Source organism: Rhea pennata, chromosome 13, assembly GCF_028389875.1.
Source record: "Rhea pennata isolate bPtePen1 chromosome 13, bPtePen1.pri, whole genome shotgun sequence".
Taxonomy (NCBI): Eukaryota; Metazoa; Chordata; class Aves; order Rheiformes; family Rheidae; genus Rhea; species Rhea pennata.
This window is the reverse complement of record NC_084675.1, coordinates 13014640-13029069: the sequence shown is the minus strand read 5'-3', so window position 1 is coordinate 13029069 and position 14430 is coordinate 13014640. Positions and strand designations below refer to the sequence as shown.

At 37.8% G+C, this 14430-nt stretch overlaps 1 protein-coding gene across 1 annotated transcript in view; it reads left to right on the top strand.

Annotated features, from left to right (window-relative positions):
* PEPD (peptidase D) overlaps positions 1 to 14430 on the top strand; it is a 140851-nt gene that overhangs the window by 99699 nt on the left and 26722 nt on the right. Inside the window, exon 12 of the mRNA XM_062586556.1 lies at positions 5679 to 5827. Within this exon, the coding sequence (XP_062442540.1) occupies positions 5679 to 5827 (149 nt within the window). The remainder of the gene's footprint in view (positions 1 to 5678; positions 5828 to 14430) is intronic.

Sequence of the window (14430 nt, the reverse complement as noted above, 5' to 3'; positions counted from 1 at the left end):
AGGCTGAGTTCGGCGAAGAGACACGGGAAGGAAGGAGTAGGCAGGGTGAAATGCGGCAGGGCCCCAGCTGGGAGCAAGTTGGGCCAGCTTTTAACCCCAGTGGAAACTACGTGGATCTCATAGCAGTGATAGATAGCTCTGTGGTGTTAACAATAGTGAAGAAGAAAAACTGTTTTTATAGCTATCACAATGTGATCCAATTCTGAATACACACACAAAGCAGATCTGCAGAGCAGTAAGGTGACAGTTTTATGTGTTAGTTTTTGGGAGTAGCTTTGGGCTTTCAGAGGAATGCCTGTGAGAGCTTGTCTCTGGGATGGGTTGCGTATTGGATCACTAACGATTCATACACATGGCGCAGATACTGCAAATAAAGCATTGCTTCCTATTGTGATATTGGCCATAATTTACTTCAATGCCTGGCAGTTTCAAATTATTTTACAATAAAAATGTCATTAAGCCTATAAAAGTAAAAACATGTTTATAAGAAGATGATGCTTTAATTTTTTAAAAAATTGTATACCGTGACTTTATGAAGAAAAGAATCTTGGCTACTGATATTCCACAGTTTGGAAACTTAAGATGATGCCAGAGTGTTTTGTGATACTTCATAGTGAGAGGTTAAGAAAACTAAAATCAATATCAAACCACATATTATTTTTCTGGGCTTTAAAGCCAAAAAAAGTAACTTTAAATGCATTTTGTGGTGCCAATATTCTGTAAAGGTAACAAGGCCACATCTTACTCCATCGATATTGCTTCAGCATGGCTGTAAGGGGAGCGTGAAGAGGGCTTTTGCTCATGGTATCGTATAACATTTTCAGTTACAGCAGTGACTTGTAAGGCTTGCATTTGTTTTAAAATCAACAGAACTTAGGAATCCTTGAAATTTTTTCCACACTCATATAGTGGGATACTGCTCCTGGTACAGAACCCCAATCCCACAGGACAAGGTGGGACAGTTACCAGTGAATCCGAGGGCCCTCAGGAAAGAGCTGGAAAGCTTCCTACAAGAGAGGGGAAAGTTTAGTCATTTCTTTCTGTATTTAGTGCTCATAAAGTTGCAAGGCGTGAGATGCATGGTTATGCTTCATTTGGACTTTGTTCTATGTTCAAAATAATTTTAAGTTGTGATGTCAGGCCTTTTGCCTGTGAAAGGAATGAAACGTGATTAGTGGTTTTTGAAGGTTACTTTTAAAACAGATGCAGAAGGCAACTTTTGTTTGACTCTGTTGGCTAATGTTATGTTGTTGATACATAAGCAAGTCATTTTGTCAGTGGAGCAACTGAAAGGTTATCTGACTTTTCTCATACTTTGTGTTGTTCAGCTTCAGCTAATAATATTTACAATATTTTGCAATATGTATAGGATGAAAGATTATAAAATATGTGTATACAGAATCAAAGCCTACCTTAGGAGATCTATGTCCATGCTTCCAAAGAGAAGTTTAGAGTATTTTTTTCTATGCATCTGTCACATACGGTATAATTGGAAACAGTAACAGGGAATCTTTAGAGAGGGCTTGGGTCTTCTAACTGTTAAATATGCTTATATACTATGCACTTTTCACCCTGGAAATGACACCAGGTGGGTTTTCATTGTTTTTACTCCCAGCGAAGTGATACACAGCAAGATAAGCTTCTTTCTCTAAAGGTTTCAAAATAGCTTTGCAATAGAAAGTTTCATCAGCTTCAAGCTAAATCAGTGAGCACTTTGACATACAACCACGTGCCTCTTCTCTGATCAGGGATGCCCCCTTTCTGGCCGAGTTCCACTTTTAGGCTCCTCTGAGACCTGACAACCTCAGCACATCATCTATGGATTCATTTAAATCAGCAATTAACAACTGTATCTTGAAGAAAAAGGAAGGAACGGGGGGAAAGGGTTGATTTTGAATTAAATGTGTCTTCATTCTTCAGAAAACCTAATTCACAAATAAGTTTTGCAATGGACAACATAGGCAGTGCAGTAGACATGTAACATATTTCCCTTTTAGATAAGTTAATAGTGTTTGGAGATACTTTATGTTATTGCATATATTATTATAGTTAAGACAGTCCTTAATACACAAGCCATAGATCAAGATATCATATAAGACTATACCTATTTTTATTTGTCTAATTTGTTTATATTGCTGCTACGTTTGATAAAATCCAGATAACACTAAGTAGCTGTTTCTGTGCATGCTCCCTGTAAGATTATATTATCAGACAAGTAATTTTGTGCACACAATGGAAAATAAACTAAAATACCTTATTAATCTTTTTTTACTACCTAGCAGTTACCACCTAATTTCAGTGCAAAATAAATGTGTTTTGTTTAAGGAATCAGACCATAAGGAACCTGTTTTCATAAACTTTTTCCTGTTAGTTAATAGGAGAAGATAGTAGCTCACATGTGTTTTGTTAGAATTAAATGTGCTTGATCACTTATTTTGCCTGGCAAGCAAAGACATGAAACTCTGATCTTCTCAGGCTCCCATTATTTCTTCAGGATAGCTACAATATTTGGGCTATTTCCATGTCTTGGGAAACATTTTAACTAATGGATATGTTCCCAACTGAATTTACATAGAAGAGAATTCCCAGTAAGAGCCAAAGTATCTCCCAAATGTACAGTTTGTTTTGGATGCTTTTTCACCGAAGCGTACAGACTGGGTGGTGTGTTGTTGCTCTGATGTGGAATTTGAAAGATCATCTTCCCCCATGTCTTCTCTTGTCTGAAAGCCAAAACCTGAACAAATGGTGGTGCTTAGCCTGTGAGCTTATTTCAGTGCACCATTTGCTTTGTGTGGAGTTTTTTTCTCCCCCATTATTCCGTGCTGCAGCAACTCTGTAACAACTGTTTTCAACCACCAAATGATGAATGGGTTTCAGAAAATGATAATTTTAAGGTTAAAAAAATACCGAAGGCTTGGCCTGTGGTAAATTCAGAATGACTATTCTCCAGGTAAAACATAGAACTCATAAAAACTTCCAGTAGGCTTGAACAAGGATTTTAAAAGCTGTTGGTCACAGCCTAGCTCTGACCATGCTATATTATCACTTACACTTGTAAATAGAGCAAAGTTAGGCCACAATACTTTCATAAATCCCACAAAGAACCAGGAAACTTAATTTGCAATTTTGAAATTATTCAGTTTGAGATAGGTTGAAAGATTCATAAACAATCTAAAATATAAATATTGTTGGCATGTTAGAGAACATAGTAGCTTTTTACATTATTCTTAGCTGTTGCAGCCAGTTTTCTGCATCCTTAGGTTTTCTGTCTATTTCTGTAGTTATTTTTAGAAGTGAGCCTAACCATAAAATCAAAATGTAGGCAGTGTTGATGGCATTTCTGGTTTTGAGGTTTAGCTAGTCTTGTTTGCTATTGCTATATTGGTGTGAAATCTTGGGTTTTTTCACCCTGTGGGTCTAAAATTTGCCATCTATTGTGTATCTGTTTTCAATTAGCAGCTTTGTGCTTTAAAATACTGCATTTAATATTTAAGTGAATGTAGGTAGTATTTGTTTGTATTATCTCTATGTGTGCAGATATAACTTGGCAATTATCTCTGTAACCTCTCCTAGAGAACTTGTTCCTGTAACTTTAAACCTTGTACAGTTCTGCATCTGTAAAACCAAGGTTTTATTCCTGAGGTTCCAGTCCTGCAAGTTGCTCTGTAGGTGAACCTTGCCCAGCTTGGGAGGCTGGCAATGACTTCAGCAGGGCTTGCACTGAGTGCAAAGATTTGTTCACAGAGCAAATTGTAGGGTGGATTTTAAAATTTCCTGGAGTATATCTTCACATGAGCACTTGTGTATGTATTCAGTGGAACAAGAAGAATCTCAGCCATGCTGAAACGTTATTTAGCTTTATCACGTTTGATTTAATTTACTTTTAACCCATTGCTTTCAGTGGCAGTTAAGTTAGACATAATGAATATTTACAGCTAAGTGCTGTAGCACTTTTTGATGGCAGCTTATTGTTGCCTGAACCAGCCATGTACACTGGCTGTGGACAGAGCTGCCCTGTGCAGTGTCAGAGTACGGCTGAAACTAGGACTTGACGGTGGAGAAGGTGCCCCTGAGGAGTGGCTTTCCTCCTACTTTCATTTTTGACTGAGCCTGTTATGGAGCAGAAGCAAGAGAAAAGAAACTCCAAAGTTTTCAAATGTAACTGAGGAAAATTATATTTCTCATTAAGATGAGTGTTTTATACGGTTGCTTGGGGTAGTTTTAACAAGAAATAGGTTAGCAGATTTGGACTATGATTCATTACCTAAGAAATCAGGAGGTCACTCGAATACTATTGGTCAAGACCAAACAAAGTCCTATATGTAAAATATGCCTTCTTGTAATCAATATATGATGAACTGAAGGGTTATTTGCTTAGGTATTGTTTGGTCCAAATGGTTATTTGGTTATTTGCTAATTTTTGAGCCTGCTGAAACCAGTGCAGTGCCTTATCAGGTAGGCTCAAGAAGCGCAGTATTGCAGATGTCTAAGCGGGTTTTCACAAGGGCATAGAGAACCACTTGCTATTCTTGTAGATTGATTTGTGGCAGTTGAGTAATCAGTGGTAAATCATTGATTCATGCATAGAATAAATATGCTTCTCAAAAGATAAAGCAATTTTTTTTTCACCCATAAAAGAAAACACTTAGTATCTTTTCCACCTCTGATGCAGAAAACTGTACTAAATGTTCTTTTCCGGCTGGATCTTCCCATAGTGCTTTTTCTCTTCAAGCCCTGTTAGACAAGTTTGTCTTAAAGGAAAGTTTATGTCCAGAGCAGTGGCAGTCAACATTTATTGGGGACATTTTATTTAAACCATCAGATGCATTATGACACTTAAATACAAAAGGCCATAAATTAATTAACATTCATTAAGCACACATACATGTGGTGCTAACGTTTCTCAGGAGAAGGAAAAAAAATGACATCTTTCTTCTGAAGAAAGGTCCTGGAAACCAGAACTCAAGAGCTTAAATTGGATTCTTCATGTGTTTTTTATATACATACATATACATACATATACATACATATACATACATATACATACATATACATACATATACATACATATACATACATATACATACATATACATACATATACATACATATACATACATATACATACATATACATACATATACATACATATACATACATATACATACATATACATACATATACATACATATACATACATATACATACATATACATACATATACATACATATACATACATATACATACATATACATACATATACATACATATACATACATATACATACATATACATACATATACATACATATACATACATATACATACATATACATACATATACATACATATACATACATATACATACATATACATACATATACATACATATACATACATATATATATATATATCTTCATGTGTTCCTTCAGTGTTTCCCCCCAGGCCTGGTGCTACCAATAAGTCTATTTAAGCTATGTTTAATGCAAGTACCCTACTGCTAGGTGATACCAAGAGACTGTCATCTCAGTTTACTGGGGAACCACATTCGGGTGGTGCTGCATGTTGGCAGCTGGCCACATAATCAGATTTTTAAGTGCAGAACAGGAGAAATATTATCTGCTCTGCTCTTTCTTTGAAATTACATCTTCATTCCTCCCCCCTTTGTTTCCCTTGTAGCCTGTTTGACATGGGAGGTGAATACTACTGCTACGGTTCTGACATCACCTGCACCTTCCCGGCGAACGGAAAGTTCACGCCTGACCAGCGGGCTATCTATGAGGCAGTGCTGAAGTCATCACGTGCTGTCATGAAAGCGGTCAAGCCAGGTAAAAGATCGGTGCATGTCAGCAGGAATTGACAAGCTTAAAGGCAGCAGTCAGCCTGTCAAGACAATTACGTTGGGATTTTAGAAACTGTTGGAAAGGAACAAGATGACAAAACTCATTTCCATGCTTAAACAGCTCTTAAGGAAGGATGGGGTAAGCTACACAACATTTTCCATACAGTACTTCTAAAGAAAATAGTATATGGGCCAACAATTTTGATAAGATTAAAAAGGTATTTTAATACCCTTTTTCTTGTAATCCATTGAATATAGTGACAGTAGTTATGCTAGTGTTTATCCTGGCAGCCCTGTTTTGAGGAACCTTATGCCAAAGAATAAGTCAGCATTTGAGTGAACATGTATGTTATGCTTCAGGTTGTTTCAAGCATTTTCTTTATTTTGCATGTAAATGCAATAGAAACTTCTGATGAAGTAGTGGATGGAGCGTGCATCTTTGGGAGGGATACTAGTTAAATGCCCTTAAAAATTTTTAGAAAATACTAGCTATTGAGTACTTTGTTGTATGCCTTAGAATTGCAGGCAAGTGAGTTCAAGTATACATCTTCACAGACAAAACAGCTGCCTGGCTTAATGAAAATCTTATTTTTCTACAATTCTGCTTTCAGGGCAGCAAATAAATGCTTTTAGAGCTAACTGCTGCTGTGATCTCGAGTATATTAGTAGTAAAGGTATTTGAGCATTTCTCAATATTGCTAATAAAACAGATTTGAGTCCTTGGAAGACTGTTGCCAGCAGGTCAAGGGTCACTTGATCCTGCCCCTCTCCTCAGCCCTGAGGAGGCCTCATCTCGAGTACTGTGTCCAGTTCTGGGCTCCCCAGTACCAGAGAGACATGGAGCTACTGGAGAGAGCCCAGCGTAGGGCTATGAGGATGATCAGGGGGCTGGAGCACCTGCTCTATGAGGAACGGCTGCGAGAGCTGGGCCTCTTCAGCCTGGGGAAGAGAAGACTGGGGGGGATCTTATCAATGTGTATAAGTCCCTGAAGGGAGGGTGTCAAGGGAACGGGAACAAACTCTTTTCAGTTGTCCCAAGTGACAGGACAAGAGGCAATGGGCAGAAATTGAAGTACAGGAAGTTCTGTTTGAACGTGAGGGGGAATTTCTTCCCTGTGAGAGTGACGGAGTGCTGGAACAGGTTGCCCAGAGAGGTGGTGGAGTCTCCTTCTCTGGAGATCTTCAAGGCCCGCCTGGATGCAACCCTGTCTACCATGCTCTAGGTGACCCTGCTGAGCAGGGAGGTTGGACTAGATGATCTCCAGAGGTCCCTTCCAACCTTACTGATTCTATGATTCCATGATTCTATACTTAATGCACAGAGCATACTTGTCCTTTAAATTAACTGTATTAGCTTTCAGTCATCAGACCTCAACTGCCTGGACTCTCTGGATTGCCAGTCAGAACACATGTAATTTTCCTGTTATACATGCTGGCAGCAGCACTGCTCATCTGAGCAGTATGGAACAGAGCAATAACATTCAGAGCTTATCTCCAATTGGAGACTAGGTATTTTGCCATTTTAATAACAGTGTGCACACTCCATCATCTGCTGTTTCTCCCCTTAAAGAGTCTTGCAGCTCCTCTTCGTATTTTTCATTACATTCAGTGCCACGTTCAATTGTTTCATATAACATTTTGGGCAATATTCCATGGACTGCTTCGTTGTTTCGTTCATTTGCTACTTCTGTACCCAAAGCAGTGAAATGCAACCTCGTCCTTTTGTATCCTATTGGATTACGATTATGGATAGAGCCTTGCAAGGTGCAAAGATTTGCACCATCTGGACAAAGTCTGCTTTTCAGGTTCATATGGCTTGCACCCTAGTTTTCTTGCGGCTTATCTTCCACTGATACAAAGGATCTGAGAATTTTTTTTTAAGATTTATTTTCCTCCTATACGTGATCAAAAAATGCTCTAAAGCCTGAAGAGTCTTTACCGCTGACAAGGAGATGGAGCATTTAAAATAGATGATAGAAAAGTATTTAATATGTCTGATATAACTTTTCAGTGTTCTATGACATACCTAAAAGTTCAAACTGAAAATTCAAAATTAGGAACCAGGAGAAATGCTGAATTGGAAAAGATATAGTTTTTTTTTTTTTTTTTTTTTTCCAATACAGCTTGGAATGGTTTTAAAAAACAGATATTATTTAAATACCTATTTAGTTATTTGTTATTCTGCTCATGCACCTTTTCTTATAAGATACAAGACTTTTTAAAAGACTTTGACAAAATCCTTTTAAAGAAATGGATATGTGTTTGCCCTCCAACAATTTTCTTTTAAACATTTTGGCTAGCTATAATAAAGATTATTTACATGTCAATCAGTTTTAATTGAGAAAAATATGCTATGCCTCATAGTGTTGGACCAGTAAGTTGAAAGAGGTTTAGTATCTCCTGAAAGGCTGAGATGCTGCTGTAGAAAAGAAGGACCAGAAATAGTGACCTTTGTAGCCTGCTTAGTGTCACAGACTTCTTGGGCTGTTGGGAAAATGCAGAGCCCCCTGGAAGAGGTGGGTACAGGCTGAACATACTGTTACTGCTGTAAAGAGAAAGCCGTTTCTGCAAGAGAGGCTGCAGCTTTCTAAGTCTTGTTGAACAAATCTAATTTGTCAGCACATTGACTAATGCACCGGGTCCGGCTCCTGGGGGAGCCTGTTACCGTTACAAAGGAGAGCAGGAAGGAGCGGTATGAATTCAGCTTGCAGATGTCTGTTTTCTCAGTCTAACAAAAAGTAAACCCTTGAGGCCTCCTAAAAAGGAGGCAAAAAGCTTGCTAGTTTAAGCCATTAAATGTAAAATGCAGCTCAAGCTTTAGTCAGATTTTCTGTATCGCAAAGTCCTTGTTCATTTTGCTGTTATTTTTGTTTGTCTTCGTATTCCAGGGTTCCTTAGATCAAAGGAGGGAAAAAGACAGTCCAGTGCCTTGGCTCACATGATAATAACCGTTAATGTGGCAAGCTATGTAAAAAAGAATTTAAACAGCAAAGTCAGCAACTGTAGAAAATGTTATTTCACCTGAGCTCTAGAATTGTTTGCTGTGGCAGATAGTCACAGAGGATGTCTAGTTGTCGTCTTCAGGAGGTTAATGATTCCTGGAGTCTTTCTCATCGTGAAATACAGAGCAAGCACTTTAGGAGACTCACCAGCTAAATACTGTGTTATATAATTATGTTTATGAAGGATACATATTTGCTGGTAACCTTAAACATTTTATATGGATGTGTATAGTTCAGAGATTTGAGTCTTTTTTTAATTGGGTTTTTAGGTGAACCCAGTTGACTCTCAAGTGAAGTTATTTTCTGAGCGATAATAGACCCCCTAAGATATGCTGTTTATATTTGTTATATATAAACAGCCATCATAATTTACTAAAACAATTCCAAAACTTCATATTGTATTGTAGAAAAGCATCCGATTCTGTCCCATGCAGGGTGCAAAAATGCAAACAGCTCAGATCACATATATGCATCTTCCTATCTTCCAAGTCAAATAATATACTCTGAAAGTTCTTAAAAAAAAAAAAAAAAATCCCTCTAGGATTATAGACCAAGTTTAGTACAGTCATAACTCCTACCACAAACGAAATCTGTTTAAAATACAAGCAGAGAAACACATGTTCAGTTCTATCACATGAGCTTTTTGAAGCAACTGAACACAGTTGTATTATAAAGACAGTGGTGCTGGCCACTGGAGTGAGAATCAAAAAAGCCTTGTGTGGCAGTGGGACAGTTGTCTCTTTCCTACAAAGTCAGACTTGCAATCCAGTATGTCAGAGAGGAATGTTGCATTTCTACTTAGGGGATATTCTTAATGGATCAAGTCCATCTGGGTTAAATTTACTCCACCACAGAACTAAAATGCAGGGGCGGATATGCAAAATACTGACACATTCACTTCGGTGTCTGAGGCATCATCTGCTTCTTACTCAGAACAGTGATTTGAGAAACAATTCATCTTTACATGATACTGTACACAAAAAGAACTATTAAAAAACTGTGAAATTGTAAAACTGAGTATTCCAATCTTAGAAGTTAGTGTCTTAATTTGTTTCACTTTTGCATTGTTTTTTATTTGATTAGATTGCTAAATTGCAGCTAAATTGGTTGAAGCACACTAGGTTCACTCCTGGAGCCCATCTCCTAGCTCAGTTTTGTTAGTTCATGCACTTCAAGACTCCGCTGTGTAAGTCAAAGACTGGTAAGTGGGACAATCAGGAGATTCCCCATCTAGAGATGATAGGATCTGAAACAGTAATGCAGATGCATCCATCATTTCTCCATCTGGATATCTTCATGCCATGCATGTAACAGAAAGAGCTCAGCTAATGAGCAGCTACTCGCTATCTTATTTTAACTTTCCCTTCCATGCATGGCCCAGCGTCTGTTTATTGCGTACTATTCAAAACCCACTCTGACTCCAGAATTACTCATGTCCTCGCTAGCTGTTCTCACGGTGCTCATCACACTAGTATGCAGGTACTCAGCAAACAGTTCACTTGCACGTCGTCTTCATGGTGCGGATGCGGGCAACAGCTCCTCTTCTGTGGCCAGTGGCAGACAGGGTGAAGAAGTTACTGGAAAAGCTACTGGCTCATTTTGGATTCCAAGTGTGAAATTCATCAGGCTTGATTTTTCTTTTTTCGTTTTTTTTTTTTTTAAGTGTATTTAATGTAATGTAGTAAGATTTGAAGAAACTCATGGAACTTGACAGGGAATGTGTGCGTTGGTCCCAAATCCTGTCTCCTGTCTGCCTCTATTCATTATCCCAATCCCACAAGTTAAATACAAGCCAATGAAACAGCTTTATTAACTGGAAGAATCATTTATCACAAGTTACACCTGGGAGACCAGTATCATTTGCTCTTTGTCATTAATATACATTTATTTGAAGAAATGTATAAAAGAGCAGCAAGTCCTTTTCTGAAAACTCTAAGAGACAATTTGCTGAAGAAACACAATCTAGCTTTGAAGTTAGCCCTGCTTTGAGCTGTGGTTTTGACCAGATACTGTCCAGATGTCACTTCTAACCTCAATTACTCCATGATTCTAAATATGACCTGAAATGTGCAAATGAAAATGTCAGTCATGTAAGAAGATGATGTTGATGAAGGTCAATGACTGTGTTCTCATGTTGAGCTCCAGAGCAGGAGGTGATCTTTTGCGAGCTAGTGAATAGTGTTGTAGAGACACGCTCCAGTTTCAGCGTGTGGAATACATTCACACTTAAACTGAGGTTTGAGTGCCACTCTGTTCTCGTATGGATGAGGGGTTTCCCCCACTCTAATACATGGCTGAGTATTTATACTGTTTCCAGCCTACTAGGTGATTTCTGAAGGTTTTTATTTAGATTATTATGTTGAACATTTAGACAAAGTTAGGAATTAGAGTTCTATAAATTTAAACCCTAGTTAATGAGGACAGTATATTGGTAATACTGAAGTTTATCAAATTTAAGCAGCTACTATATAGAGGAGCAATAAGAATAATGTATTTTTAAGCTTTGTAATTAAAACTATTTTGGATTAATGCACTAGATCATAAACAGATGAAGTCTTTCAGATTAATGAGCTAAATCTTGGAGCAATTGTGTACTTTCCATTTGCATTGCACTTCAGACATTCCTCCTTCTGTCTTCTCTAGAGGGTAACAGAGAGTCACCGGAGAGGGGCAGGAAAGGAGCTTGTTGTGCATAACATTCCTGGTACTATTGCAGAGCTTGTCTATGTTTTATTTTTAAAAAAAAAAAAAAAAAAAAGAAAGAAAGAAAGAAAAAGAAAGTTGTCTTTTTTCAGTCTCTCTCTTTCATGAATCACTTTCTAAGTTTATACATGTTAGCATTTGGGGGAGAGGGAGGAAGAATTAAAACACCTCGATCAGTAAGGTCTATTGTCCTAATTTCCAGCTAAAAAAAAGACCTCTTTGTCTATCAAACTGTTCCCAAGGAACAGTTGAGTAAGGCCAGGTTGGCAACCATTCAATTCCCTATCTCTACGTTTATATAATTTAAAAAGCTTGTATATCCAAAGTCCCTATTGAACTGAAATTGCATTCAGACATTAGCAGGGCAGCTGGGAATATTTGCTGATTGATGTTTGTTTGTTTCAATAAAATGAGAAATACAGAATTGTTCCAAATACGCACAGAAGTTGTTGTTCACCAAGCCAGTTTATATGCAGTGTGAAAACTTTCCTCCTTGGGACACTGACGTTACTATAGGGCCTCCCTATAGGATGTGTATCTCTGAATTTTTTCAAGTTGGAACTCATGCTTAGGAGTATATGCATATTCCCCAGGTTCTGCATTTTAGTATTCAGAAGAGTGAATATGTGTTGCCTCTGGCTTTCAGGCTTAGCTTTTGTGATAAATACTGTTGAAAAATGTCTTGGAAAAAATCTCCATCCCAGGACCAGCATGTCTGATAATGGCAGATGGAGCTGCCTCTATTAGGGCTGGAAGATTTATAACTTTCCCAGAACTCAAGCTCCACACAGAGACACAGAGTCTCTCAATCTAGCCCTTAAGGCCTTTCTTTTGTGGTCAAAGATCAGCCATTGCAAATTTTATTGATACCAGGGTTGCCATGTAATCCTTGAGCAAAAAAGTGCTGTCAGGTAACCACAAGAAGAAAAACGCAACCAAAAATATAAACCTTTACGTCAAGAAAATAAAACATCTTTTTATTAATCCTGGAAACATGAATCAGCTTTGTGGTGCAGGGGACACTGCTCTAGCCAAGGAGCTCACCAGCCCGAGTCCTACTTGTTGCAGTCGTGGATAGGTGCCTGAAGCTTTGCTCTGGCGTTAGCAGTAACCCTGTCTTGCTGCCATTTCTTTTTACTTGTAGATTCAGGGCCAAGCTCTGCACGGTACAGTACAATGCAGAGAAATGTTGCCTGAACCCTTCAGAGTTTATGGTCCCATTTTGATGCCTTTCTGTTAAGACAGGGATAGCTATATGCATGTTTTGTGCCATTCTCCTGGTTTTCTCAATTGCAGTTGAGCTGTGTTCAGCCAGCACCAGCTGGTGTGTCTTCCTGGCCCACTCCATGACAGGGAGGCCTTTCTTAGCTAGTTTTCCATGTGTGCATCCTGCCAAGAAGTGTTGTAAATTAGAAGGACAAATCAAAACATTTCTTTATTTTCCAGTGTTTTACCAGTGTTTATAAGGAGGACTATGTTCCCCTGCTACTGAAGAGTGTAAAGCTACTAGAGGTAGATCTGCACCTTAGGGATTTTGAGAGTGAATGCTCTCTATTCTGTTCAACACAACGTGAAGTTTGAATGGTATGTATGCTTGAAAACATTCTGATGTCTAAATATTGAGGCATGGCTCTTTCAGTAGGACTTTGAGGAGGATTTAGGTTCAGTGAGCAAGTACCGCTGTCATAAATAACCAAATTAATACAGCAGAAAGAGCAATGAACTGAATTCAAAGTAGCAATATGATTCCCTGCTCTATATTTTAATAACATTTCTCTAGAAAGAGAGGAATGGAGAATTTAGCTCTAATAGCAGAGCACTAAGATCAGAATTAGAATAATCCAAATAATTAAAGAACTATTTAACGGGAGCTAGTAGCTATGGTACTTGACATAGCAGATCGTATTACTGGCAGCTACTTCTGTTGCTGAATTGAGCACAGTGGTGGTTAGGAACATACACAAATTCAGAAATTGCAAACTCAGATTACTTCTTCAAAACTTGTCTTTGACTATGACAATTTTATAACTGCTTAAGAATTCAGGGTTTTTTTCTTTTGTTTACTACTCTTTCAGATACCACATTAGAGTACTTGTCACTATTTTCAGCTATCATCAAAGTTTATACACCTAGAGAAAGTAATTGTAGCTGTTCTGTGTTACTGTTTTTTATTATTTATCTTTTCCAAGTTAAGTATAAGGTCTTCATTTACATGCAATGGGCATTTTTTTGGATATAAGCAATTTTATTCTTACATAGTGCAGAGTTGTACTTAGTGTAACAGTTGTCAAAAATGTCAGCTTTGCTGTATAAGAACAGTAGCTAATTTTGATGAATTTTTAGAAAAAAATTAATCTGGACCTTTTGACAGCACAATGGGAAAAGGGGGAAACACAAGTCTGTTTTATAGCTTATATAATTCCAAGATGTACATTTGAATTATCCCCACTCAAATTTGCATATTTTAGGTAGTGCTACTGATCATTATTAATCTGCTGTAACATCTGAAGACAATTATTCTTAGACATAAAACATTAATAACAGAAGTTGAAGATTTCATACCAATTTCCCTGAAGAACAAATGCTTTCAGGGCATGTTATAAGTAGTACTTGATATTCACAAAACCTATTGAATGACAGCGCAGTGCGTTGGGGTTTTTTTTTTTCCTTTAAGCCCTTGCAGTTAAAAATGTGTTACTGTGTTAAAGGCAAATTGGAAAGTAAATCTTGCGAATATATGCTATAAAGCGCTATTTGCAGCCTGCAGTCTAACCTCTCTGTTGAATGGGATTTGCTGTATTTGTCTTGTGAGCGTTAATGTTCAGAAATCAGTCTCCCCTTCAACATTAGCTTTCTGCAAGGAACCCGAAAAAGGCAGTGTAGC